The 25,138-nt window shown below is 55.3% G+C and overlaps 1 protein-coding gene across 1 annotated transcript in view; it reads right to left on the bottom strand.

The window, feature by feature from the left end:
- Nucleotides 1–5,222: 5,222 nt before the first annotated feature.
- TNFRSF8 (TNF receptor superfamily member 8) overlaps nt 5,223–25,138 on the bottom strand; it is a 61,691-nt gene continuing 41,775 nt past the window's right edge. The window contains exons 9-14 of the mRNA XM_040645543.1: nt 21,990–22,083; nt 21,643–21,788; nt 20,017–20,133; nt 13,145–13,170; nt 10,795–11,002; nt 5,223–7,205 (exon numbers count right to left, since the gene is read on the bottom strand). Of these exons, the coding sequence (XP_040501477.1) occupies nt 6,961–7,205; nt 10,795–11,002; nt 13,145–13,170; nt 20,017–20,133; nt 21,643–21,788; nt 21,990–22,083 (836 nt within the window). The 3' untranslated portion in view covers nt 5,223–6,960. The remainder of the gene's footprint in view (nt 7,206–10,794; nt 11,003–13,144; nt 13,171–20,016; nt 20,134–21,642; nt 21,789–21,989; nt 22,084–25,138) is intronic.

Here is a 25,138-nt window from a genome sequence, read left to right as displayed (position 1 = left end):
CACTTCCCACGCTGGGGCTGTTTGTTCTAGGAACGCGGTCGCCATGCTGTGGGGAAGCCTTAGCCTCCCCGAGAGAGGCCTGTGGCGAGAAATCCACAGCCCGCGCCAACTTGCCGGCTGTCTCAGAAGTGCGATCCCCGGAGCCAGCTGTGAACAGAGGTGAGCTTTCCCACCAAGGCCCAGCCGAACTGCAGGTGTGTGAGCAAAATCAGTGATGGAGCTTGTCGCAAGCCACTAAGTTTTGAGGTGGCTGATGACGAGCAAGAGAGAACCGGGACGGTTCAGGTCACTTACTAGCCGTTCAACGTTACTGAAAAGTGGGGCGCAGCGAGCTCGTCGGTAATCATGGTCACCGTGAGGGTGAGTAGCAAAGTGTGGAAAAGTGTCTCTGCATTGAGTACGATCCCAGCACACAAGGTTGCTGCCCCGTATGCAGAGAAGCTATGTAATCTGGGAGACCCAATGAAAACCCAGGGCCTTGTTCAAAGATGAACAATTTTTTGGACAGCACAGCAGAGCAGTAAGCCAAGCGCCGGCCCTTCAAAGCAGGAGCCTTGCTGGACCAAGCAAGCCACGTGCTCAGGTGGCTGCAGATGGCTTCTGCGATGTTCTCGTCTCTGACTACGCGGACTACCTCCACGCTTGCCAAGCTGCCTTATCACTAAGAACCCAACTGACTTCCCGCAGTTACTTTTGTTTTAGCACCAAATTAAAAAAAATAAGTAAAGGAAAGAATGAAAAGCACCAAGTCATCTCTACCGTTCACCTGGACTGAACAGTGATCCCCACCCCCCACCCCCAGCCTCCCTGTCTCCACCAAGCAGCACCAAGCTGGGACCTTAGGCCAAACGGCTTTAACCTCTGTGGGGCTCAGTTTTCCCATCTGTGATCCGGGGAGGCCTGCACCTGACTGGGCTTCCTTCCAGGGCTCCTCGGGGGCGTGGGGCAGAGAGGGGGGCACGAGGAGAGGCTGAGAACGCACAAGGCGATAGCATCGTCTGGAGGCTCTCTGCGCTGCCTGTGCTCCCAGTCCCGAGTCTCCTCTGATTCAGGCCACCTTCAGGGAGCTCGGCTCCAAGGACAGAGGCTCTGCCTGGGCTAGCTCCGTGTCCTTCCGCCCTACCAGGGGGACTCAGAAAGCCACACCTGGCCGGCCCCTTGACTTCGGGCCGGTTACCCAGCTGCCTGCGGCGACTCTGCCTCCCCAGGAGAGGAGGACTAAAACCGACCTCCTTCCTGCCTCCCAGCTGTGGGAAGTTGGAGGTGAAAGGAAGCTTGTCCAGAGGGCACAGGGCCCGATAACTTCAATATAAATGCACCTCAACCACAGGGGCACCCCAGCCACGTGGACAGGAGGGCGCCTCCCTGGCTGTGTGACAGTGGGTCAGTTTATGTGCCTCTCTGAGCCCCAGTCTGTAAAAGGGAGCGCTGATACTCAGCCTTTCAGCTATTATTAATGAAGCCCAAATACAGAAAGAATGTAGAAAGGCAGGAGCCAGCTCTAAAGCTCCTGAAATGCCTACAGGGGCCGCCCCGTACCAAACAGGGAAGGTGCCTAGCGCCAGGCCAAGCACTTGACCCGGGTTACCCCAGCACCTCAGAACCATCTCGTAAGGGAGTGATTAAGTCCATGTTGCAGATCCAGGAAACCGAAGTTGAGGGCAATGTGGCTGGAACTGCTCGAGCGGGAAGTGAACCCTGATGGAGCGGCGCCCTTCCCGGGCAGGAGAAGCCGGGCTGATGAGTGGAAGGGGGCCAGCGCAGGCCGGGTCCGAAGAGGCCCCACGCCCCCGCACCCAAACAAAGGCCCCGGCCTCCCCCAGGAATTTTCGGTGTGGTTTTTACTCTCCTGGAAGACACCCAAAGAAAGGGGAAGCTAGACGGCCTGGCTCCCAGCCCCCTGCAGTGACATCAGCCGTGGACCCTGTGCTGCTATCAGCCAGGAATGTCGTCTGAACTCTGCCTTTTCTTTTTTTTTTTTTAAGATTTTATTTATTTATTTGACAGAGATAGAGACAGCCAGCGAGAGAGGGAACACAAGCAGGGGGAGTGGGAGAGGAAGAAGCAGGCTCCCAGCGGAGGAGCCCGATGTGGGGCTTGACCCCAGAACGCCGGGATCACGCGCTGAGCCGAAGGCAGACGCTTAATGACTGAGCCACCCAGGCACCCCGAACTCTGCCTTTTCTGAGAAAGCCCGGTCAACTGTTTCCCGGCGCCCAGGCCCCGCTGCCTCTTTCCTAGACTGCCCTCAGAAAGAGGTTCAGGCAACCTTTGGTGCCACTGCTTTGGCCCTTCACGCCTATTACTGAGATAATACCAGGATGTTTATTGTTCTAATAGAGAAAAAGACACACCACCGTGGACTGAGGTTTTTACGAGAAAATCTAAGTGTCTCCCAGGAGCCCAGCAAGCCCTCTGTGATCTGGCCCGCTGGCTTTCCTGTTCACCCCCTTTTTCTCTCCGCCCTGCTTCCTGAATCTCCAGGCCAGAAGCATTCCCACCTCAGGGCCTTTGCAGCGGCTGTTCTCCTGACTTCCCGAATGTTCTGCCTGCAAGTCCCCAGCCCCTCACTTGTCGTGTCACTCGGGTTGAGCTCAGAGGACACCTCCTCAGAGAAGCCTTCCCCGGCCACCTGGCCGGAGCTGGTCCTCCCCTACAGACACTCTGCCACAGACCCCTGATGGGGGCTTCTCATAGCACACGGCATGATGAATTCTGGAATCACCTTGTTCACTGATCAGTTATGCACTGTCATCGGTCTCCATCCACTGGACACAGGACCCACAAAAGCAAGTCTGTCTCTGCAGCTAGACTTGGGCCTGGCTCATCACAGGTGTTTTTAAAAGGATGGGAGAAAGGGAAAAAGGGGGCGAGGGAGGCCACTCGAGAAAAATCTTGAGCAGCACTGGAATACACTAGAACTGTGAGCAGGATGTCCCCTGCAGAGGGACCCACAGCACACTGCAAACGCTGCCGAGTTTCAGACATTGAACAAACAGCCCAGTCCCAGGACTTTGACTTGAGGTGTTCTCTGGGGCACCACACAGAGCAAGAAGGAGCCTATTCACTGTAGGGTTTCCCACTGCAACCTGGCCCCAAGGGAGGCCAGGTCCCAGGAGAGCCTGATAGCCCTGGTGAACCTTACTGGAGCCAACACAGACTTGCTGGAACCAACCACCAATTACAACGCACTTTTGAAGGGTACCTGGAGCTGAATTCTGCCAGCTTAGGAAGGGCTCGCTCGTGTCAGGGGGCAGCCACGCTGTGCCCAGGACACAAGCTGCCAGCAGCAAGCACGAGCCACAGATCAGGCGGCCTCTAGCAGAATCCCATGACCCTATCGGATAGAGACTGATACCCAGTGGTATCAGGCAACAGCTGGACCCGTGTGACCCCTGGGCTGCACATAACCACGATCGCCCAGCTGCTGAGTGGTAGCGCTGGGATTTGATCCCAAGTCTGACCTCAGAAGCCATCCCCACCTGCCCATCGCTGCTGTTCTGTGTCCACGCTCCAGAGAGCAGTAGACAGGCCTCTCTGCTGCACCTCGCTCATAACCACTGGTGACCTGTGCTCCTCTGGTCCCTGGGCATAGCCCCAGGGTGCATGCCCAGCACGGGTGCCAGGCCAGGGTGGGGGACCTGTGGGAGGGTGCAGGAGCCCAAGGCGGCCCCTGCCAGCTCCTCCTTAGGCCCACAGAGCCGACCTTGAAACTTTTAATATTCTCATTCTGACCTCCCATCAAGCCTTATGCTGGGAGTTCATCTGTCTCAGGCCCTGCCCCTCCCACCCTACACCCCCCACTGTTATCTCTTGGAGGACACGGTCAAGAACACGGGTGGGAAAGAAGGCACCCAAGAACCTGCAGCCAGAAAACCGCCTTGTCCCTGCACAGATGTTCATTTCCGTTTAGACCAACAAGCCATTCCGGATGACTGGTCTCCCTGATTTCAGCCCCGGGGAGGAGTGAGAGGAGACCGAGGCTCTGGATTCAGCCTCTTATTCCATTTCAGGGGGTGCCCCAGCCTGAGAGATTCTACAAACCGAGAACAGCTTACCACCTACCAGACTGCCTTGGGAAAGAATAAATTTCCTTTGAACGCAGTAACTTTCTTGGGACACATCACTCACCGTCACTCCCTGATACAGCTGTTCAGGAAGAGGGATGGTGCTTGTGCGTGGGAAGGTTCCTACGGCCTGCCATCTGCTACCCTGAGCAGCAGGCCCTTGTCCTCTGCCCACCTGGATGTCAGAACAGACAGAGGTTAAGAAGTGGTCCCTGACCACTGGTCAGGGCAGGGAAATTCGCCCTAGCTCTCGGACCAACCACATGGCAGGGAGACACTGGGTAAACGGCTGGGTTTGATTGTAAAGTCTGGGCGTGAGCTGGAGTCCTGGGGATGGGGTGGGTGAGGCCTGACCACAGCCCTCTATCTCCTTCCTCCACCCCACAGGGGCACCACAGTCAGAGGGGGGACCCCTGGGCTGGCTGCCTGTGGTGGGGAGCAGGCCCCACACTGGCCCTGAGTTGAGATCAGGGCTGCAGGCTGGGCCCCTCCCAGCTCGGGTCCCAAGTCCAAGGCTTCCATTTACCCCTCAGTCTTCTCCTTGACCCCAAAGCTGGGCATTCACGCTGCTACTTTGGAACTCTCTTTTCCCAAGCTGTGGGGCAGCTCAGCCCAGCCCAGAGGGAGGGCCACGGGAAGGCCCAGAATCTCTTTCTGCAAATAGCCAAAGGGAGTCTGATGACAAGAAAGGCTTTCTTTTAAATATCCTCAGAGGATAGGTCTTAGACCAGAGAGTGGCAACTACACGGAGGAAGGGTTTGCCTCCGAGAATAAGGAAGAAACTCCAGCAGTAGGAATGGCTGCCCCAGCTCCTAGCAGCCTCCCTCCATGGAGTGTCTGCAGACCTCTGGGTCCCAAGATGCCTCCCACGGAGGGGACTGGTGAGGACATTGTGAGACAAGTCAGTCGACCCTAGGCCCACCGTGGGGGCTACAGAATAGGGGAAGGCTGGCAGCACCAGGAGGGTCTCACTTGGCCCCAGAAGGGCTGGGGGCCAGGCGGGGCACTCGCCTCGACACAGGGCACAGAAGCTGGCTACCTCGGTAGATGGGTGAAGAGGGACCCCCTATCCTGGGGGAGGGTGGGTGAAGAGGGACCCCCGCTGCCCAGACCCTTCCTGCTCAGATGTTCTCAAATACTCTCCAATCTCAAAGATAGTTTCCTGAAAACTTACGATTGGTATTTTTAAGGGACCTTACAAATTTTCTTAGTATCAAAAGTTTCAGAGGATCGAAGGTTTTGTGAAGGGACTTTAGGCAAGGGAGTGCTTCATTTTGTCCAACATGGGGTCCATATCTTCAAGTCAAGACAGCCAGCGCCCTGCTCAGCGTGGTGGGGCATCCTCCAGCCCCTTCCAGCCAGAGCTCCAGGCACGGTGCACCCACACTGTCCCTGCACGAGACATCTGGGCAAATACTGTCCACCACATGGCAACGTCCTCAGGTTCCGATGTGAGTCCCTCTCAGTGTCCTAGCCCCTTCTCCTTTCCCCCAAACATCTGAGCAGTTTCAGAAACTACCCTGTGATTCCTGACCCAGCCCCAACTTCCTCCAGAGAGTGAGCAGGCTGGTCAGTAAACAGCAGCTTTCCTGGGCCTGGCCTCCAGTGGGTAATTCCAGGGGCCTCCAGGCGGCTGAGACTGAACGCCCTGAGCTGCGGGCAGCCCCGTCATCTGCCCACACGTCCCTCTCCAAGGCCCCTTGTTTGTTTACATGAGTCTGAAAGCCCTGGGGAGAGAAGGCCAGCAGACCCAAGTCGGGACAGCTTTACTCCTTAGCGTGAAATGCAAAAGTCCTCAAGTCCAGACTGGACTACTTGCTTTTCTGAGAATCCAGAATAAGGCAGAATGTCTGGGCGAAACCATGATGCTTTTTGACATCCGTATCCCAACCACAGGTGCAGAGTGGCTGGAGCGCGAGGGCAGGGCTGGGGTCCCGGGCTCCGTGTGCACGGCAGGTGTGAGGAAGGCGCATCTTCCCAGGACACAGCAGAGGTGCCCACAGTGCAGACAAGGACCCAGGAAGGGCCTAGGGCTCCCCTTCAGTGGGCCCTTCTCCAGGCAGCTGGGTGGGCAGGATCTCCGGCTGGGGCGGGGCACTGCAGCTTCTGAGCCTCTGCAGACATCTGGGTCCCAAGATGCCTCCCACGGAGGGGACTGCTGGTGGGGACCTTGTGTGACAAGTCAGTGACGCCAGGCCCCCAGCCCTCCTTGGGGGCTACAGAATAGGGGAGGGCTGGCAGCACCAGGAGGGTCTCACTCGAGCCCTGGCACGGCTGGGGGCCAGGCTGGGCATTCACCTCGACACAGGGCACAGGGCACGGAGCAGTGGCTGTTGCCAAGATGGGGTCAGCCAACGACGCCTCACCCCTTGGCTTCCCTTTTGACTCAGGAGGCGCTGGCTCAGTGCCCACAGGGGGCCCCATTACAGTAACTGGGGGCTGCCGACATGGTGGCGAGGTCCAGGGGGCATCACTCTTGCAGCCCAGGGGGAGAGTAGAAGGCACAGGGGTATGTATCTCACAGCCTCTGCCGCAAGGGAGCTCCAGCCGCGGCGGTGTCCGTCTGATGCTCAGGGCTCTGGGCATCCGCCCACCAGTGCCAGGAGACAAGGTGCCCGGTCTCCGCTGTCCATCTGCCACTCCCACAAACTCTGCCATTCAGATCCGGCCCCTAGCTTGTCTCTCCTGCACAAGCCCGGGCTCCCCGAGGGTCTGGGCTGGGGGGCAGCAGGGTGAGGATGCAACTAGAGACCACCGGAACCCCTGTAGTCCTGGATGCTGGAACCTCAGTTCGGGCCCCATGGGCCTCTGCCACCGGCCTGGTGCCACCAGGGCTACCCTGGTCTCCCAGGGGGCACCCCGCTGCCCTCTCAGCCCCCACCCAGGCCAGGCTTCATTTCTCTGAGACAGTCATGGGCAAGGGGGCCTCCTTTCCTTCCTCTTCTACTGAGAACATGACATCCCCGCAGCTGCCCAGAGGCGGCTCTGTCTCCTGCTCCGGGAAGCGAGGGGCATGGTCCACTTCCAGATCCTCCTCGAACTCGGGCCCCACCAGCGCCACCAGGCCCCGGCCCTCAGGCACCTCGGTCCTCACGGTCCCCACAATCACCGTGTCAGCCTTCATGATGTAGATCTTGTCTGCAAGGCAAAGGGATGGGTGAAGTGAGGGGACCGGGGCCCTAGCTGGACAGGGCGAGAAGGCAGAGGAGGGTCCAAGTTCCAACTCAGTCACTCCTACTGTGTGGCTTCGGGCAGGTGGCACAACCTCTCTGATGCAGAGCCAGCCCCATCCGCCTCACGGGCGTCCTGAGGCTCGAAGGACATACAACAGCTAGAAACTGTGTGCCGAGGAGTTAAGGACTGGCCCCCTTGTGGGACAGGCCCCCTCGTGGGACAGGCCCATGATCTTCTCAGCATTTATGCGGGGATCAGGTAGGAAGGAGAGCACTGCATTGGGAGAGAAAGTGAGCCCTGGGGAGAGAAGGGAGTGACTGCGGCCCCAGTGAGCAGCGGAGGAGGCCAGCGTGCTGGCCACCATCCAGACCCTTCCACACATGACACCCAAGTCCTCACATCACTGCCGCACTGTGGACAGTCTATTCCTGTCCCTGTGGACAGATATAAAGAACCTGAAGCCCCCAAAGGTTCAATGACTGGCCCAAAGTCGCCAGGCAGTTAGTAGAAATCTCAGAACACTCCCACCCGACTGGCTGCCCTTACACTCCTGTCCGTGTGCCTCCGTCAGAAACCCGGGGTGACTAACGTGTTCTGGTTTGCCTGGGCTGCTCCAGGTTTTCGTAGTGAATGTCCTGTGGCCTGCGAACCTTTCCTGCTCAGGTAAACCAGACAGTAGATCACAGTCTAAGACCCCCAGCCTGTTAATAATGAACAGCAGCCCGTGATCCTTTGCTCAGGGCGGTATTTCAGCATTTACTACTTATTGCCCATCTCCCGCCTGAGGCCTTCGAGGCTCTGCCTGACCCGTGCAGAGTAGGGCTGCTTGTGTGTGTTGCTCGGATGAATCAGCAGCCCGGCCCCTTAGAGGCAGGACTCCCTGCAGTCCTCACCACCATCTGCTGTGGGGAATGGGGGTGCTTCAGAGGCTCAGGGGAGTTAAGTGAGCTGCCCAAGAAGCTGGGAAGTGAGGAGCCTGGCCTTTACTCAGCCCAGCTTCTGACGGCCTTGAGCTCGGGGCAGGGTCCCAGCTCCCAGCAGTTTGTCCCTGGGACTCTCTCTGGAGTCTGAATGAGGAAGCTCAAGAGGGAACTTGAGAGCTAGGGCGGGGCAGGGGCTGGGGATCCCTGCCTCTCTGGGTCACCCAGTTATACCCCTCTGATTCAGGAACACCCAAAAGATCCTTGGGGGCCCTGCACCCAAAACCCCATTGCATAATGCTGGCTCTTCTGTTTTGGTTTTTAACACCTCCAGGAAAGAGGGAAGTATTCAAAATAGCAGCGAGGACTAGAAGAAAGCTGCAAGTGTGGCAAGCTATGGATTGGGTGCCCCTCACACACCCCAAAAGGGAAAGCAGGGCCCCAGGCCCCAGCCACACACCCTCCACCAAGGCCTGCAGGCCCTTTGCCCTGGGAGCCTGAGCAGAGGGGCTAGGAAGAGGCAGGAGCCAGAGAGAGAGGGGACCCTGAGGAGCTAGAGAGGGCACAGAACAGCCAGACAGGGCTAGAGAAGATGAGGCGTAGGGAGCAGGGTGGGAGAGAAGTGGAAGTGGGTTTGTCCAAAGAACCAAAGCCAGGGGCCAGGCTATCCCTCCCTCACATCCCGACTCTATCCCTCATCACAGGGCTGCAATCCCCCGCAAGATAGGAGGAGAAAGGAGGGTCTTTCAGGAGCTGCTTGAACCTTCTACCCCACCCAGGGCTTTAGAATCCAGGGAAGTTATCTTGGTGGGGTGGGAGGTGAAGGGGCTCCCCCTGTCTGGTGCCCAGGGGCAGAGGGATAAAGCTCAGGCTGCAGTTTGGTCCCCCTGGGGTACTAGACAGGTTCAGTGGGCAGGGGTGCTCCTCTGGGGTGGTGTCAGAAGGACGAAAGGCTCCTGAGCGAACCTCCAAGGCCCTCTCTCCCAACCACCCCGCTTACCAGCGAGGCGAACAGGCCGGCTGAAGCAGGCTGCCCACACCGCAGCCGTCCTAGGAGGCTGGTACCTCCCTCCACCCACCCCCGCAGCTCCGGGCACTGCACTCAGCAGACCCAAACATTCAAGTTAGGACATCTTAGGAATTTTAAAGGAGATGGCTTTGGTGGTACTGCCCCAAATAACACTCTTTTTAAATAAAACTTGCTGAAGGCTACCATGCCTTGGTTTCATAAGAGAGACCCTGCCCCACAGAGTTCTATCCACCAACGCCTGCTATAGAAATGTGTAGGACAATTACAGATGCCCCCCTGGTATTATCCCGGCAATGGTTAACCCCCCAGAGAAAACAGAGATGGGGCTCGCTAAGGCCCTGCCCTCAGGGAGCTCACAGCCAGGTGGGAGCGAGGAGGTGGGGAGGCCACAAACACAGTCACAGGGCGGGGGGCTGAGAGTACTGGGTCTGGGGGAGCACATCAGAGGGGCATTTGGTGTACACAGGAGAGTGGAGGGCCAAGAAGACTTCCTGGAAGAGGAGGCAAATAAGCAGGGACCTCAGGACATCAAGAATTGACTAGATTCAAAGGGGGAGTGGCTGTCCCAGGTGAGGAAGCAGCTCCCACAGAGAAGCTCCGAAGGGAGAGAGGGCTCTGTGAACCCTGGAAACTGCCAGTGAGGGGGCGAAGCAGGCGGGAGGGGTCAGGAAGCAGGTGAGTCTCGTGGGGAGGAGGCAGCTTGTGACCAGTGACCAGCCTGAATGCTGGAATAAGAATTCTGGAATTCATCCTGGGGTTGAAGCTGGGTGCAGAATGGACAGGCCCGTATTTTGATGGAAACACTCTGAGTGTACCAGGGTGGAGAGAAGAGGGAGAGGAGGCAGGGAGGCCTTTGGGAGGCCAACGCGGAAGGTCTGCCTGAGGTGGAGGGCGGCCGCAGTTCGGGAAGGGCTGGCCTCCGTGCCTCTGTGGAGGCCGGTACCGGTGTGGGCAAGCCAAAGCGTTCGGAGTCCCGCAGGCGTGGGGTGGGGCCCAGTCCCCACTCTGCCACCCCGCAGCTGTGCGACAGGGAACATCTCTCACCACACCTACCTCACAGTGCCGCTGCCCCGGGTGTGCAAAGGGGAGGCAGACACTGTCCTCAGAAGCCCATGTGACAACGAGAGAGGACTTCTGCCCAGACAAGTGGCAGGTCTTGTTGTCACTGGCATGTCTCCTCCTGTCCCTGCAAGGCGCTCTTTGCTTTGGGTGGGGGTGGCGTGCACATCTCACTTCAAGGTTGGCGGGCCCCCCCAGGAAGGGGGAGCCCCTCTCCCCCACCTTCACCCCTACCCACCAAGACAACTTCACAAATGCTTGCAATGGCCCTTGGAGAGCAGAATCACTACTACTCCGATTTTACAGAAATTTAAATCAGGCTACCAAGATGGAAGGAGATGAGCAATATATCTAAGCATGTTCAACTCTCTCACAAAGAGCTGCTCCTACTCATGAGGGCCTGCGGGAGAACCCACGCCTCTTCCTCGCTCGGCCTTCCTGGTCCAGGGTCTCTGGCTCCCGTCGGGGGCCCAGGGTCCGGTGCCCAGCTCCCCCTGCCCCCTCAGCCTTGACCACACCAGCACCGCCAAATCGGCAGACTCACCGATCCTGTTGTTGGTATGCTCCGAGGTCACCCGGGGCTCGGGGAGGTCCCTGGGGGATGAGGGGCTCCCAGCAGCAGGGGGGCTGGCTTCCAGCAGCCGCATGCTCTCTAGGCAGGCTGCCCCGTTGGGGGGGCTCTCCACAGCCGGGGGGCTCATCAAGCCCAGCTCTCCCATGCCCGAGTCCACCACCGATATGCTCTTCAGCTGCTGTGGGCACAGAGGGTGTGGATTGATGCAGGGTGCCCCCAACCGCCCGGGAAGCCCCTGTTTGTCACCTCTGTAGACTCCGGTGAGTCCCCCTCTCTTCCTTAAAGCTGCCACACACCACCCACGGCTTCTCGGCTTTGAGAGCCCAATGCCCTGTGTTGAGTTTCAGAAGTCCTGTTGCTTTTAACTTGTACTAAATAACGATAGTAGCCAGCATCCCGTCCAGCGCTTACCATGTGTGTGGCCTTGACACGTGTGAATCGTCCCAACCACCCTATAAAGCAGCTAATGTTAGCACCCTCCCCATTTTACAGACCAGGAAACTGAGACACAGAGGAGTCAAGTAACTTGCTCAAGTAAGTGTGGGGCCAGCACTTGAACCCTGCACCTTGCTCTGGAAGCCATGCTTATAAGCCCCTGTGGGTAAGTGTGCACTCCAGACCCACCCCAACTCCCCAGCCCTGACTCCTGGGACAGTGGTCGGTTATGATTACACTAATGTATTCTAAAAATAGCCGTGTCTTCAGGAAAATGGTGGTTTCATTTTTGACTTTGATAGGTAAGTCTGAAGGAGAGGTGGTCTCGTGAAATGTTCTAACACATACATGTACCTTCAGCCTTCAAAATGGAATGAGCTCGAGTGATTCACAAAGTATGTCCACGCAACCCTGACTACCCTTTTACAATCATCTGAAGTCCAAAAGACGGCATTTAAAACAAGTTACTATGGAAACACTGACTCCCATGGCCAAAAAATGTTTGATTATCTCACAAATCATTAAATGCCCTTTTCATGAAATTTCCTGGTATTGTAACAGCCACTTATCTGACCCCAGCATATTTGAATGTGACCTCCCATAATCTGAAACGGAATTCATATTGTGGTTCTGTCTGCTATATTAAAAAATTAAAGGATGGAAACCTTTCTCCATGTATGAATGTTTGAGTTAAAAGAAAGTCACGGAAAAATTGATAAATGGAAAAAAAAAAATGGGTGAACCACACACAGCTGAGACCCAGCCACATAGAGTACTTTGTCCTGCCCTGTCCCTCGGCTCTGGAGGGTAACATCCCTTCTCCTACCCCTTCCCCCCGAGGCTGCTCCCAGAGGCTTGACGCAGAGCAGGGTGCCAGGCCCAGCCTGGTGAGGGTGGGGTGTCTGGGCCCCCTCCCTGGTAACTGTAGGTTCAGGGTAAGGTTTGCAAAGCCCCCGGCCCAGCACCTGCACAAGCAAGCTCTTTGTAAAAGGCAGGTGAAGAGGTCCTTCCAGCTCGGGGCAACGGTTCAGGGTACCAGCTTTGAAGCCACACAAACCAGGGTTTAAATCAAACCAGGGTTCGCTGATCTACTTTCCAATTGCGGACCCGCCTCTCCTGTCTGTGCTTGGGTTTCTTCTTTTGTAAAATGGATGACAGTACCAACCTCTGAGTGCTGTCAGGACTACCCACGGTCACTCTGAGAAGCACAAAGCAAGGTGCCCGGCTCACAGTAAGTGCTCCACACGGGATGGCTAAGTTTTTGTTGTTGTTGTTGTTGTTGTTGTTGTTTTGAGAAAGAGAGAGAGAGCATGAGCAGGAGGGGAGGGGCAGAGGGAGAGATAGAGAGAATCCGGAGCAGGCTCCATGCTCAGTGCGGAGCCCGAGGCAGGGCTCGATCTCACGACCGTAAGATCATGACCTGAGCTGAAATCAAGAGTCGGACGCGTCACTGACTAAGCCACTCAGGCGCCCCATGATGGCCAAGTTTTCAAGTATGGATTTGTCATCCCAGCTGTGAGAATGAGAACCACAGGGAGTGAAGGAGAAAGGGGAAATAACCCCACCTGGCACCCAAAGTAGCCAAAACCAAATCCATGGTCTGCCAGGCCCTTCTGGAAGTCCCCGGCAGGGCGAGCCAGGAGCCAAAGACTGCTGAGGGGGTGGGGCTCCCCATCTTCGGCCAGGGCCTGGCCGTGGCCCCACTGTGCTCAGAATACCCCACATGGGGCAGACCCAGCCTGAACTTGCAAGGGGAGCCCACACCCCCGTCACTGTGGGAGGGGAATGACCCACCAGCAGCTCTCAGAACCAGCAGATCTGTTAGTGAAGGAGTCCAATTGAGGGGCACAAAACTGGGGAGGCAGGGCAAGGAAAGGCTACTTACTGTCGGGTTCCTCCTGGGCCTGGAGTCTGGAAAAAGAAAAAGAGTGGTGACTTCACCAAGGAGGGTCTAGCAGCTGCCTGGTCCTGCTCCAGCCCACGTATGGGTGGCAGCTGACACTTGTCAGGCCCTCAGGCTGGACAACAGTGGACGATCTGGACAACAGTGGACAGTTTCAGAATCCGCGCCCACGCCTGGGCACAGAGGCTCACTTCCCGGCACTCGCCTCGGCAGCAGCTGCGGGACAACTGGGAACCACCTCTCCCCCAGCCACTAAGCCAATCAGGGCACCAGACTCCTTTCCCAGCCCCCCCACCTCACTAGGCACAGGAGAAGTTCAGGAGAGGTTCAGGAGCCGAAGAGGAGGGCTCTGCTGGCTCAGAAGTGGGTCTGTGGCTACTGCCCCTCCCTTGTAGCCCCCGGGGCTAGAGAACCCAGAACTCCCTGGAGCAGTGGGTAAAAGCTCGCACTGGGTAAAAGCTCGTGTGGAGGACCTCAAGGCTGGCTGAGAGCAGCTATGACCGATCCTGGGGGCCTTGGCTGAACCCTGCACTGGACACACCCAAAGCCAATCGACCCTGGAGGCCTTTGGTGGGAGTTCAGTTTTCAGTAACATGCGCCTAAAAGAGCTCGTGGGACCACCTTCGAGGAGGACAGCTGCTCACCATCACCCCACTGCCTGCCATTCCCCCCCCCCGCCCCCGCCGGACTCAGCAGGTACTGGCTTATGGATTCCTAGGGTGCAACTTCATCTTCTCATCCCAAACCCCCACCCTCCACGTCAGCGCTTCTCTCCTATCAAATACAGGGCCGGGTCATGGCCAAGCATACGGTGACATTCAACCATGGCCCACGGGCCATCTGAGAAAGCTGCAGATGACACCCAGGCGTCTGGTCTACGATGGGCAAATCAACTCCCAGCATAGACCGCCCTCCGGGGACACACTCCCCTTAGAAGTCCTGAGGAGGCCCTCTTAGAGACTTGGAATATGCTGCTGTTAGGTGTGGGCACCTGACCAGAGAAATCTGCTCTGAAAATGCCAGTGAGCTGAGTCATCTCCAGAACATTCTGACATCAGCAGCTCTGGGAACCACCAGCCCAGAATCCTAGCTGAAACACTCACTGGAGGCCAACCAACTGCGATACTACCAACATGACAGGAGGTCTGAATGTGCTGTGTAGACACTCGGTCGGTTTGGGGGTACACTCACGTGTGCCTTCTAAGTGACTACCAGCAACGTAAGAAGCGTCTAAAGAGGAAATGAACCAGAATGATGGTCAAAAGAAGAACATGTAAAAAATGACACAATTCTGGATTCTTTCCTCCTCTTCTTCTTCTTTTTAATTTTTTTTATACAGAGAGAGAGAAAGAGCATGAGGGCTGGGGGAGGGGCAGAGGGAGAGAGAGAATCTTAAGCAGGCTCCATGCCCAGCACAGAGCCCGACACGGGGCTCGATCTCACAGCCCTGAGATCATGAACCAAGCTGAAATCAAGAGTCAGATGCTTCACCGACGGAGCCACCCAGACACCCCTTCTGGAGTCTTGATTTAACAAATGTTAAAGTCTCCTTCGTCTGTTCCCAACAAAGTGGTCACCTGGAGAGGCTGCGCTCATTTCCGCTGGGTGGCCACTGTCTGCTCCCCAAGCCACTGCTTTGAGAAACACTTCTGACCTGAGGCACATTCTTTTAAATGATGTCACCAAAGCCTAATCTTTGTCCTTTGAGAGCAATGTTGACTTCTGTAAACAGCCAGCTATGATCTGGGTGGCCAGGGGGAAAGAGTGTGACAAAGTAACAAGATAAAATAAAATAAATAAAAGTGATAAACCTCAGTCTTAGAGAGGATGTGGGTAAAAAGGAACACGGCGGCTCATGCCCTGTGAACTGGTTCCATGTTTCTCAAGAGCCATCTGGCAGGGAAATCCTCACACCCTTTGACCCAGTAATCCCTCGTCAGGGACACACCCTCAGGAAATAACCCAAGAGAACACAACAAGGCTGTCCGCAGAGGTGGTATTTATAATAACCAAGAAACTGAAAACAAGCCAGATGCCAAACAATGAGGCAGCTTAGCAATCCTGAAGCAGAGACCTTCCCGGCAGGGAACCCCCAACACAATCTCACTCCACCTTCCCAGCCTTAGTCCTCGTATCTAGAAAATCGGACACAGCATGCCAACCTTGGAGGGCTTTTATGAAGATGAAATGAGACCCAAAACGTGCAGGCACCCAGTGATCAGTCACGCTGAGAGCACACACCCTGATATGGCGTGATGAGAACAGCCCGGAGCCTGTGGGGTCTTCCTCCCCCAAACCTGTAACCCCACTGTCATCTGGAGGAAAACATTAGATTCCAATAGAGGGGCATCCTGCCCATAACTGGCTGGCACTCCTCAGAACTGCCAAGGTCATCAAAAACAGGAAAGTCAGAAAAGTCCAGAGGAGCCCAAGCAGACATGACAACTAAATGTAACATGGTATCCTGGGTGGGAGCCTGGAACAGTAAAAACTACGTTGGCTGAAACTAAGTAAACCTAGGGGCGCCTGGGTGGTTCAGTCGCTTAAGCATCTGCCATCAGCTCAGGTCATGATCCTGGGGTCCTAGGAGTCTGCTTCTTCCCCCCGCTCCCCTCACCCCAGCTCATGTACACATGCACTCTCTCTCTCAAATAAGTAAATATCTTTAAAAAAAAAGTCTCTTATAAAAAAAACCAACACCTAAGTAAACCTAAATAGAGTATGGGCTTTAGTTAATGGTAATGTATCAATACTGCCCCATTTACTGTGACAGACACTGACGTGAGCTGCAAACAGAGGAGGAAACTGGGTGTGAGGCACACGGGAACTCTCTGTACTGTCTTTTCAAATATTCTACAAATCTAAAACGGTTCTAAAAACTGAAGTCTGTTGAACGTTTTTAAAAAAAAAGTTCAATGTGAAAAAGGGACGTGGCCCGGAGGCTGCCTAGCACGTGGTGGGACGTTAACGCGGCACAGCGCTGATCACAGTGAAGAGAAAACCAGCATTTGATACCGACTCTTGGAAACAAGCATAAAATAACCTAAAGGTTTTTCACCTTTCACCAGAATCCGGAGGCACCAATGTCTGCCTACAGCTGCCTTACAAGCCACGTGTGCACTTTGATAAAGAGCCAGGACAGGCCATCCGGAGTACCGAGGTCAGATTTCCTAAGTGCACTTTCTCTAAAAATGTGGCTTCAGTCCACTGTCTTCATTTATTGGTTTCCTCGCTTTGGGGGGTAACTATGATCTTCTCATAAATGTGTCCAGCACCCAAGGATGAGTCGGTGCCCCCCCAACGGACAAGTGCATGGCACCCCTGGGGCTGCCGTGAGGGCCACTCCAGCCAAGCCCTTGAGTTCTGCGCTAAACGGAGTTTAGTTAAATGCTAAACAGATGCTAAACAGTCCTGTCCATCCCAGCCGCTCGCTCCCTTTCAGTCCCGGCCCCCATCTGGCCTGGAGGCCTGGCTGCCGTGGGAAGCAGAACAGACCCGAGGAAGGAGTCTGGCACAGAGGCTCAGCCAGGCTTTGGCAACAGGCACCCCTAGATTCAGATCTGGGCTCCTGGGAGACGCGGCTGATTCCAGGGTGAGGGCATGGAAGTACCAGGTAAATTGGGATGGTCTTAGAGTAAAGAAGTGTTCAGAACATGGAAGGATGGGAGAGAAGGACACGGGGGGCCAGCTTCAAGGGCCGAATCTCAACATCAAACTAAATAATGAGCCTGGGTGGCTCAGTTGGTTGGCGACTGCCTTCGGCTCAGGTCATGATCCTGGAGTCCCAGGATCAAGTCCTTCATCGGGCTCACCGCTCAGCAGGGAGTCTCTTTCTCCCTCTGACCCCCCCCCCATGCTCGTTCTCTCTCTCTTATTCTCGCTGTCAAATAAATAAATAAAATCTTTAAAAAAATAAACAATGATGGCAAGAGAATAAAATAGAAAGCCACGAGTCCATGCAGATATAAATAGAGGAAGAAGAAGAAAGTGTGATGAGGAACTGGTTTTTCACAGAGCCTCAAAGTACCTCCCCCGAAAGAGCTTACTGCTTGCCAAGGAGAAAAGAACAGCCTCGTGCAGGAGCGGCCTGGCAGGCAGCGCTCACGTCAAGTGCTCCCAGCCAGCCACGCAGGGAAAGTGACCGACCGGCTGGAACCTGGCAGGATGGCTGCCACCAGAGGAGCTCAGCATCACTCCTGGGATCTTCCCGCCACCAAAGATGCACGACCTGACTCCAGTCTCCAACCATGAGGACGCACCAGGCCCACCAAGTCAGTGGTGGAATGCTCAAAAGTGGCCAGGTCACAACTGTGACAGAAAAGACAGGAATGGACCCAGACTGAAGGAAACACAAGAGACGTGACAACCAGATGCAACCCGAAATTCTGGAGTCTTCTGCTGTAAAGGACATGGTTGGGACAAAGGAAGGATATGGAATGGGGTCTGAGAATTCGTCCGTGGCAATGCATCAGTGTGAAGTCTCGGATTTTGATGGTGTCGCTGTGTTGCATAAAAATACACTGTCGTTTGTATGAACACGCACTAAAGTATGTGGAAATGATAAGGCATCAAGTCACCAACTCATCTCAAAAAGTTGAGAAAAACATGTGCTTTGTCCTGTCCTTGTGACTCTTCTGTAAGCCTGAAATTGTTGCAAAACAATTTTACTTAAACCTGCCTGAAGTAACAGACAAGGACTTTAGTGTCCATTAAAATGAAGAATTTTAGTCCGTGTTTTGCAACCAGGCACGATTCCCACCCCCGGGCTATTATGAACCAAGTGGCCTTAAACAAGTTCCTGCACCTTCCTGTGTCCCTGGTTCCTCATCTGTGAAATGGGGATAAAAACAGCAGGCGCCTCCCGGGTCCGCTGTACATCTGCACTCTACGAAAGCCTGCCACCGAGGACATGGGCCACAGAGTCAAATCAACTCAGGACAGGGAGGGCTGGGGCACGCATCCCCGTCCTGCTAGCCCTTAGTCCCCGGAAGCCACAGACGCTGGTCCGAACACTCGTTAGAGCGAGGACCCGTTTCTGCACCCAGCGCAGAGCCACTTGGACACGATTCGAGTACACAAATGAGCAAGCATGTGAATGAAAGCTCCGTCGCCCCTTCGAGCACCCACTGCTCCGGAGGGAATGGGGCATCCACCTCACTCAGTCCGTTCTCATCCTGAGCCCTTGGGTGCTTATCCTGGCCTCACCTTCCCTCCAGCTCAGACCTGGGAACCCAGAACCCCCAGGGACCCGCCGGAAGCCAGAGGGCCAGAAACAGCCCCAAACCGGATGGCCGCCACAGAGTCTCAGGGCTTGGTTTCTTGTAGGTCTGGCTTCTTAAGGGAAGGTGCTTTTCTCTCTCTCTGTCTCTGTGGCAAAACTGCCATCACGAAGGTTTGAAGAAAAAAATAAACTGACAGCAATGGAAATTCTAATACTAGAAAAATGTCAAGAAAGCAAACACGGGTTTCAATGAGACATGAAGGCTGACAGCTCATGGAAAAAGGCTTGAAACTATCAAAACACAAAAACCCCCCTCGCTAAGAGCGCACAAGCACCTGCTGTGAAACTCATCAATTCAAAACAGGCCTCAGTGGATAGGTTTTATGCCCAAGTCCAAAGGCAGGCTGCAGAGAGGGTCTCTGAGGGTCCTAAGGAGATGGGGGGCAAAAGGGCCGTGATCTGGCCCGAGGCTGCCCACTGGGCTCATGCGTGGACACTGGAGGTAGACAGAGCTTGAGGGGAGGAAGGCGGAGGGGACAGACAAAGCCCACAATCTCAAGGACCAGCACGTGAGTCTTGAGTCTCATCGGTTGTGTGGCCCTGGCCAGCTATCCACCTTTCTGAGCCTTGACTCCTCCTTATGAATGGAGATCATCACCCAACTCCCTTGGGGTTCCTGGGTCGGTGAAACCCTCTATGGAAACCTGGCTTGAAACCAGAAAGGGAAACTCAGACAATTGGTGTCCACTCCTTCCCCTGTGGTCAGGGCCCAGCACACAGTAGGTGCTCAATCAGTGCTTGTGGAGTGCTGATGAAGACCTTGCCCTGCCTGGAAAGGGCTGCACAGGGGAGAAAAGGCACTTGGCACAGATGGCTGGGACACCACCCCCACCCCCGCCCGCCAACACACACACACACACACACACACACACACACACACACACGGGGGCTGGAAATAGGTCAGGGACTCTGACAGGTGGTCTGCAAAAGTTGGCCTGGTAGCTGGGCCAGGATCCGAGTGCCAGGACCAGGGAGGGCTTCAGAACAGCCTAGAAATCAGAAAACCCTGAGATTCCCGGTGAGGAAAAAGGTCCCAAACACAGGCCAGCCTGTCAGCCGACAGCAACCACCTGCTACACCCCACACCGAGTGCTCTGCACCACGCCGGCCAGCCGGCCTCAACTGAGCCGCACGCCCACCCTCTGACCGTCCCCTTCTATAGCTGAGGCGACTGCGGCAGAGGAATGAAGAAACTCACCAGGGCCATGTAGCTCGTAAATGGCAGAACCCGGATTCCAGCCCTATCAGCCTGCCCTACAGTCCCTTAGGCCCCTCGCTGCCAGTAGGAGAGGGGGCGCAGAGCAATGAGGGGGGAGGAAGGGGCAGGGAGGCCAGGAAGGAAAGGAAGGCATTCAGGAATGCCTCTCCGGGGGGTGGGCACTGTGGAGGAAAGAATGAAAGACAAGAGGGATTGTAACCTTCCCGCCAGCCCGCCATCCAAACGCTGTGGAGAGCCGTAGAGGACAGTTCCCACCCACGCTGCATGCGCGTTACAGGGAGCCCCACACCCAGGGCCCGGAGCTGCTGTGTCCATGTGGCCCGAGTGGCCCCCTCTGCACATCTGGACACTTACCCACAGGCTCCAGCTTGGGCCGGAAGGTCTGGACGGGGTAGCACAGGTGGAGCTCTGAAACGGCAGTGGAGTTGGCCGGAGAGCCTCCGAGGACAGCGCAGAGACCCGGCCCTCCCCCTGGCCCCAAGGACACATCCACTCACTCTGCTGAATCCACTTCCTGCAGGCCCTCCGGTGGCACAGTAGGAAAGACACGGAGCCCAAAACCACCACCAGGAGCAAGACCGTCCAGACGAGCACTGGCCCTGGAACACAGAGGCAGCCCTGCATTCTCTGTCCTGAGGCTGGGGGCTCCGGAGTCTACACCGTGGCAGTGCGCCAGGGGCCTGGCGGCAACCGCCCCAGACCGTCCTCACCCCGGACTGTGTTCTCCTTCTCCTGGGATGCAGACACCATTGGGGCTGGCGGGACCCGGTCCTTCCCCAAGCGGGAACTGAGGCCTCCCTGGTGCGGCCCTTATCCACCTGCCCTCCCTCCCCTGGCTCGAGGGAGCCTATCAGGGCAGCTAAACAGTTGACAGAAGAACAAACTGTTTCTAGACAGTGAGAAATTGAGGCATCAAGGAGCCACAAGGAAGGAACTGAGGTCCAAAAGAACACCGTCTGGGGGCCGTGGAGGAGGGCACATGCCAGGCACGGCCCCGGGCAGCCGGCAGCACATTCGGTGTGGCTGGAGTCGGGGGTGGGGGAGCAGCGAGGAGGGTGAAGCGGGGAGTCTGGAAGGACCCCCAGCTCCCCTCCAGATGGGAAGCTCCACGAGGGCAGGCACTCAGCACCTGTTCCCTGAATACCATGTAGACACCATGACCATCTCCTCTTACAGACGAGGGAAACCGAGGCCTGTGAAGATTAAGCAACTCGCTAAAATGGCGAAGGGTAAACCACAAGAATCACGGCTTGGGCCACGTCAGGCCCGGCGGCTCCTGCGCCCACATGCTTAGCCGCTACGTGGCTATATTTTATTACAAGGTAACTCAGTACTTGTTCCTTTTTCTCTTTTGTCCCTTATGAAGATCATTTAGTTACCTAAGTCCATGTTCAGATGTTAAAAGTAGTAGGTGCCATATGTGTGCTTCTCAAACTTTAACGAGCACGCAGATCTCCCGGGACCATGTTACCATACAGACTGTGAGGTTCCGCGGGGCAGGGGCGAAGCCCTGAATTTGCTCTTCTAACAAGCTGCTGAGGCGGCAAGTCCAGGACCCGCTTGAGGACGACTGGCCGGAGGACTGCCGCCACCTAGTGTTTGACACTAGAACTGCAAGCCCTAAACCGAAGCCCCTCAGAACGTCTCCACGGTGCTGGCCACAAATACCACACTGCTTACTGCCCTGCGGGGTACGTGCGACAAAACTGAGGCTCAAAGGAATTAAGCAACTAGTCAAGGTCACCATGTCTTCATTCTCCAAGCATTTTCTGAGTAGCAATTATGGCCCATGGGGATAAAGCTGTGAAGAAAATCCCTGCCCAGAATTGAGGAACAAAGGCGCAGCTCCTGCTCAAGAAGCCAGAAACCTGGGGTCAGCCTTGGTCTCCCCCGCCCAGTGGACGCTGCTGCCAGGGGTAAAGCCTCCCTCCTCCTGGCCCTCTGGGAGGCAGACCCTCCTTTCTGGGAGGTAATCGTTACCTGAAACCAGAACGGGCTTTCCCGTGGAAGAGAAAGAGATGGGCATGCTTGTTGATATGGGGGTGTCTCCCCAGGCGTGGGTGATGCCCCCTCCATGCTCCTTACTGATCTGGGGGTCTGCCGAGGAGACCAGAGGGGCCGTGGCGCTGCCAGGAGAGAAGCCAGAAGTCAGACTGACGGTGGAAATGGAGAAAGGGGAGAGTGTGCTCAGGAATCATTCCCAGTGGTGCCAGCACAGAGCCGGGCACACATCCTCCAAAATGACTTGTGACCTTGGCACCGAGATCCAACCCAGGCCCCACCTCCACCCCCAGCCCAGCTGCCCCCAAAAACAGCTAGGGAGTCACCTGGTGGGCGCCTTGCTGTCCTGTGGGTTGGTGCTGCACTCAGGGCGGGCCTCGGGGGGAGGCGACTCACCGGGGGCATCCCTCTCGACCGCACCTGCAGGGAGTGGTCTTAAAACTGGCATCGAGGAGCCTTACCCAGAAGGACTGGTAACTTCCAGGGAGGCGGCATGGTGAGGTCAGAAGGACACTGCAGCCAGAGAGACTCAGGCTGGTGTCCTGGCCCTCTTTCCTTCTCTCCCTCCCTCCGTCCTTCCCTCCAGGCAACAACTCCTTATTGAACATCTACTATGTATTGCGGACTCAGCTGGAAGCTGGGACATGACAGTGAGCAAAAGAGACAGGATCCCTACGGTCGGGGGCTCACAGGAGTGGTAGGGCCCACAGACGTGACGCAGGTGTCACCTGAAGGCACGCAGGCTCCCCTCGTGGTCAGGTTCGACCTCATCTGACCGGGGAGGCTCCCCTCAGGGGCCACTGCTGGAGTGTCTGCGTGGGTGGGGCTATCTAAGCAGAGGAAATCAAAGCGGGGGTGGCCCCTAGGTGGGGGAGGGAGGAGAGCAAGCGCACGGGAGAGGCTGGTGAGCAGCCATGTTAAAACATGGGCACAACTATCCGCTGTACACAAGTGTTCACAGCGGCATTCTTCTCGGAGCCAAAAAAGCGGAAACAACCCAAACGTCCATCAACTGGGAAATGGATAAACCCGCATATGGTGCGGCAATAAAAGGGAACAACGCGCGAACACACGTTACAGCACGCATGAACCTCGACAGTATCGTGCACAGTGAGAGAAACCCGACACGGAGCACATATTCTGGAAGTGGCCAGAAAAGGTCCATCTACAGGAACAGAGAGCGGGATCGATCCGTGCTTGTCCAAGCGGGGACGGATACGGGGATTGACTACTAAAGGCATGAGGCTTCTTAGATCGTGGTGATTGTTTTACAACTTGGTAAATGTCTTTACAATCATTGAATTACACACTGAAAACTACAGATTCTGGGCTTTGTCAAGTATACAGCAACAAAGCTGTTCTTAAAAATTAGGTCCTGCTCCCCAAAGTGGGGATTTAATTAGCAATGGGATGGGATCAGTGCAGATTCCATGTGGGGCCCACCTCCTCAGGTGGGGGAGGTGTCTGTGTCTCCGCCTCACCAATGCCCTGTGACTCTCAGATGGTCAGGGGAGCAGGATGGAAGGAACGGTGTGCCTGTCCCCCGCCTGGGTCTTTCTGCACTTCCACCCTGGCTGTAAGGAGATGATGCTCTGGGCAGGTAATGGCCCCCACTGGTCCCAGGAAGTATGAGAAACACTCGAAGCAAACCCAAACCAAACCTGCGAGCCCAGGCAAGACGGCAAAGCGCCCAGTAGACCCGTGGAGGAGAGCTGAGCCCTGAAATGTCAACGTCATTTGTCACCGCTATGTCTGCAGCTAGAGCTGGCTGAGACAGTCAGGTTTATGTCTCAAAAGATCAAAGTGGAAAAGCTGCCCCCCATCTCCAGCCAACTGTGATCACACAGGACGGTGGCTTGGTGGCTCTAACCTTCTGTTTTTACGTAACAGAGAAACCTGATAAATACATATAAATAAATAAACGTAAATACTATCTCTTGATATTTAAACGGAGCCTCCATTTTTTGAAAGTTCTTTTCTTTTGACATCAACTTTAGTAAGGCATAATGTATATAGGAGAAAATGTCCCCTCAGTGGCACCATTTGATGGGTTTTGAAGAATGTATCCTTCCATGTAACTGTATCTCCATTCAAGATCTAGAACATTCCAGCATCCAAGAAAGTTTCCTCGTGCCCTTCTGCCATAAATCCTCCTCCCACATTCAGGCAACGACTGGTCTGCTTTATGTCACTATAGATCAGGGTGCCTGTTCTAGAATTTCATTAGATGGAATCGGGCATTAAGGACTTTCTGGGGTCTGGCTTCTTTCTCTCAGGATAATATTTCTGAAATACACTCAGGCTGCCCGGAGTCATCTTCCATTGTAGAGACATACCACCATCTATGTACCCATTCACTAGGTGATGGACATCTGGGTTGTTTCCAGTTAGAAGCTATTATAAATAAGGCAGCTCTGAATGTCCTTGTACGAGTCTTTGGAGGACATATAATTTCACTCCTCTTGAGTACTTCGGAGGGGGAAGGCTGTGTCCTGTGCGGACCAGACAGAATGCCTTTGAGGACCCATTCAAAGATGGTCTCCTCTGATCTGACCCAGCTACTCTTTTTACAGATGGCAGAGAACCACAGAACTAGAGCCAGAAGGCAGGGCTCCTAGGTTCCAGCCCACCGCACACTCCATCGGACCACGCCACCTCCTGCCTGGGGACTGAGCACATTCTTACAAGTTTACAATTAACTGTTTTGCTAGGGTTAGAAAACTGGCCCACATTTGAAGAAGGTCACGCCCAGCCGTGATCCTTCTCTACCCCCATGTCCCTGTGGTGGCACCCCTCCTCTGATGTGGTACAAAGCAGATTCCCACCCACATTCATTTCCCTTCTAAAAGCTCTCATGATACTTCTCAGATTTTTCCTGAAACACTTTGAAGAGAAAGTGAAGCAAGGATTAATTTCCTTCCGAAGAGATGCTACGTCTCTCCTCAGGGTCACCACACTATTAACTGAATTAGTTGAAGCCTGTAGGCTTTAGGCTATGAGGAAGATGATAGGATTTGTTATGATAATTCCTATTTATTTGCAAACCAGTATTTGAATTACATTTAAAATGTCACTGGTTTCAACTGGAGTTGACTTTGAGAGGATTGGAGGAGTTCTTGTGTTCAAATACATCACCTGTGGCTACTCCCAGGTTAACACCATGAGGAGAGAGCCCTCTGGCCTCTAAGGCAGCCTCAGTCTGAGCTCCCACTGGAACACCTACTGGAAAGCAGCTACAGACCTGCTGGGGACACCTGTGTGGCTCAGTGGGTTAAGTGTCTGCCTCCGGCTCAGGTCATGATCCTGGCGTCGTGGGATTGAGCCCTGCGTTGGGCTCCCTGCTTAATGGGGAGTCTGCTTTTCCCTCTCCCTCTACCCCCCCCAACCCCTACTCATGCTTTCTTTCACTCTCTCTCTTTCTCAAATAAATAAAACCTTAAAAAAAAAAATACTGCTGTCCTACTCTAAGTGGAGA

The sequence above is a fragment of the Ursus maritimus genome, unplaced genomic scaffold (assembly GCF_017311325.1).
Source record: "Ursus maritimus isolate PB19 unplaced genomic scaffold, ASM1731132v1 scaffold_32, whole genome shotgun sequence".
NCBI lineage: Eukaryota > Metazoa > Chordata > Mammalia > Carnivora > Ursidae > Ursus > Ursus maritimus.
This window is presented reverse-complemented; position numbering and strand designations above follow the sequence as displayed.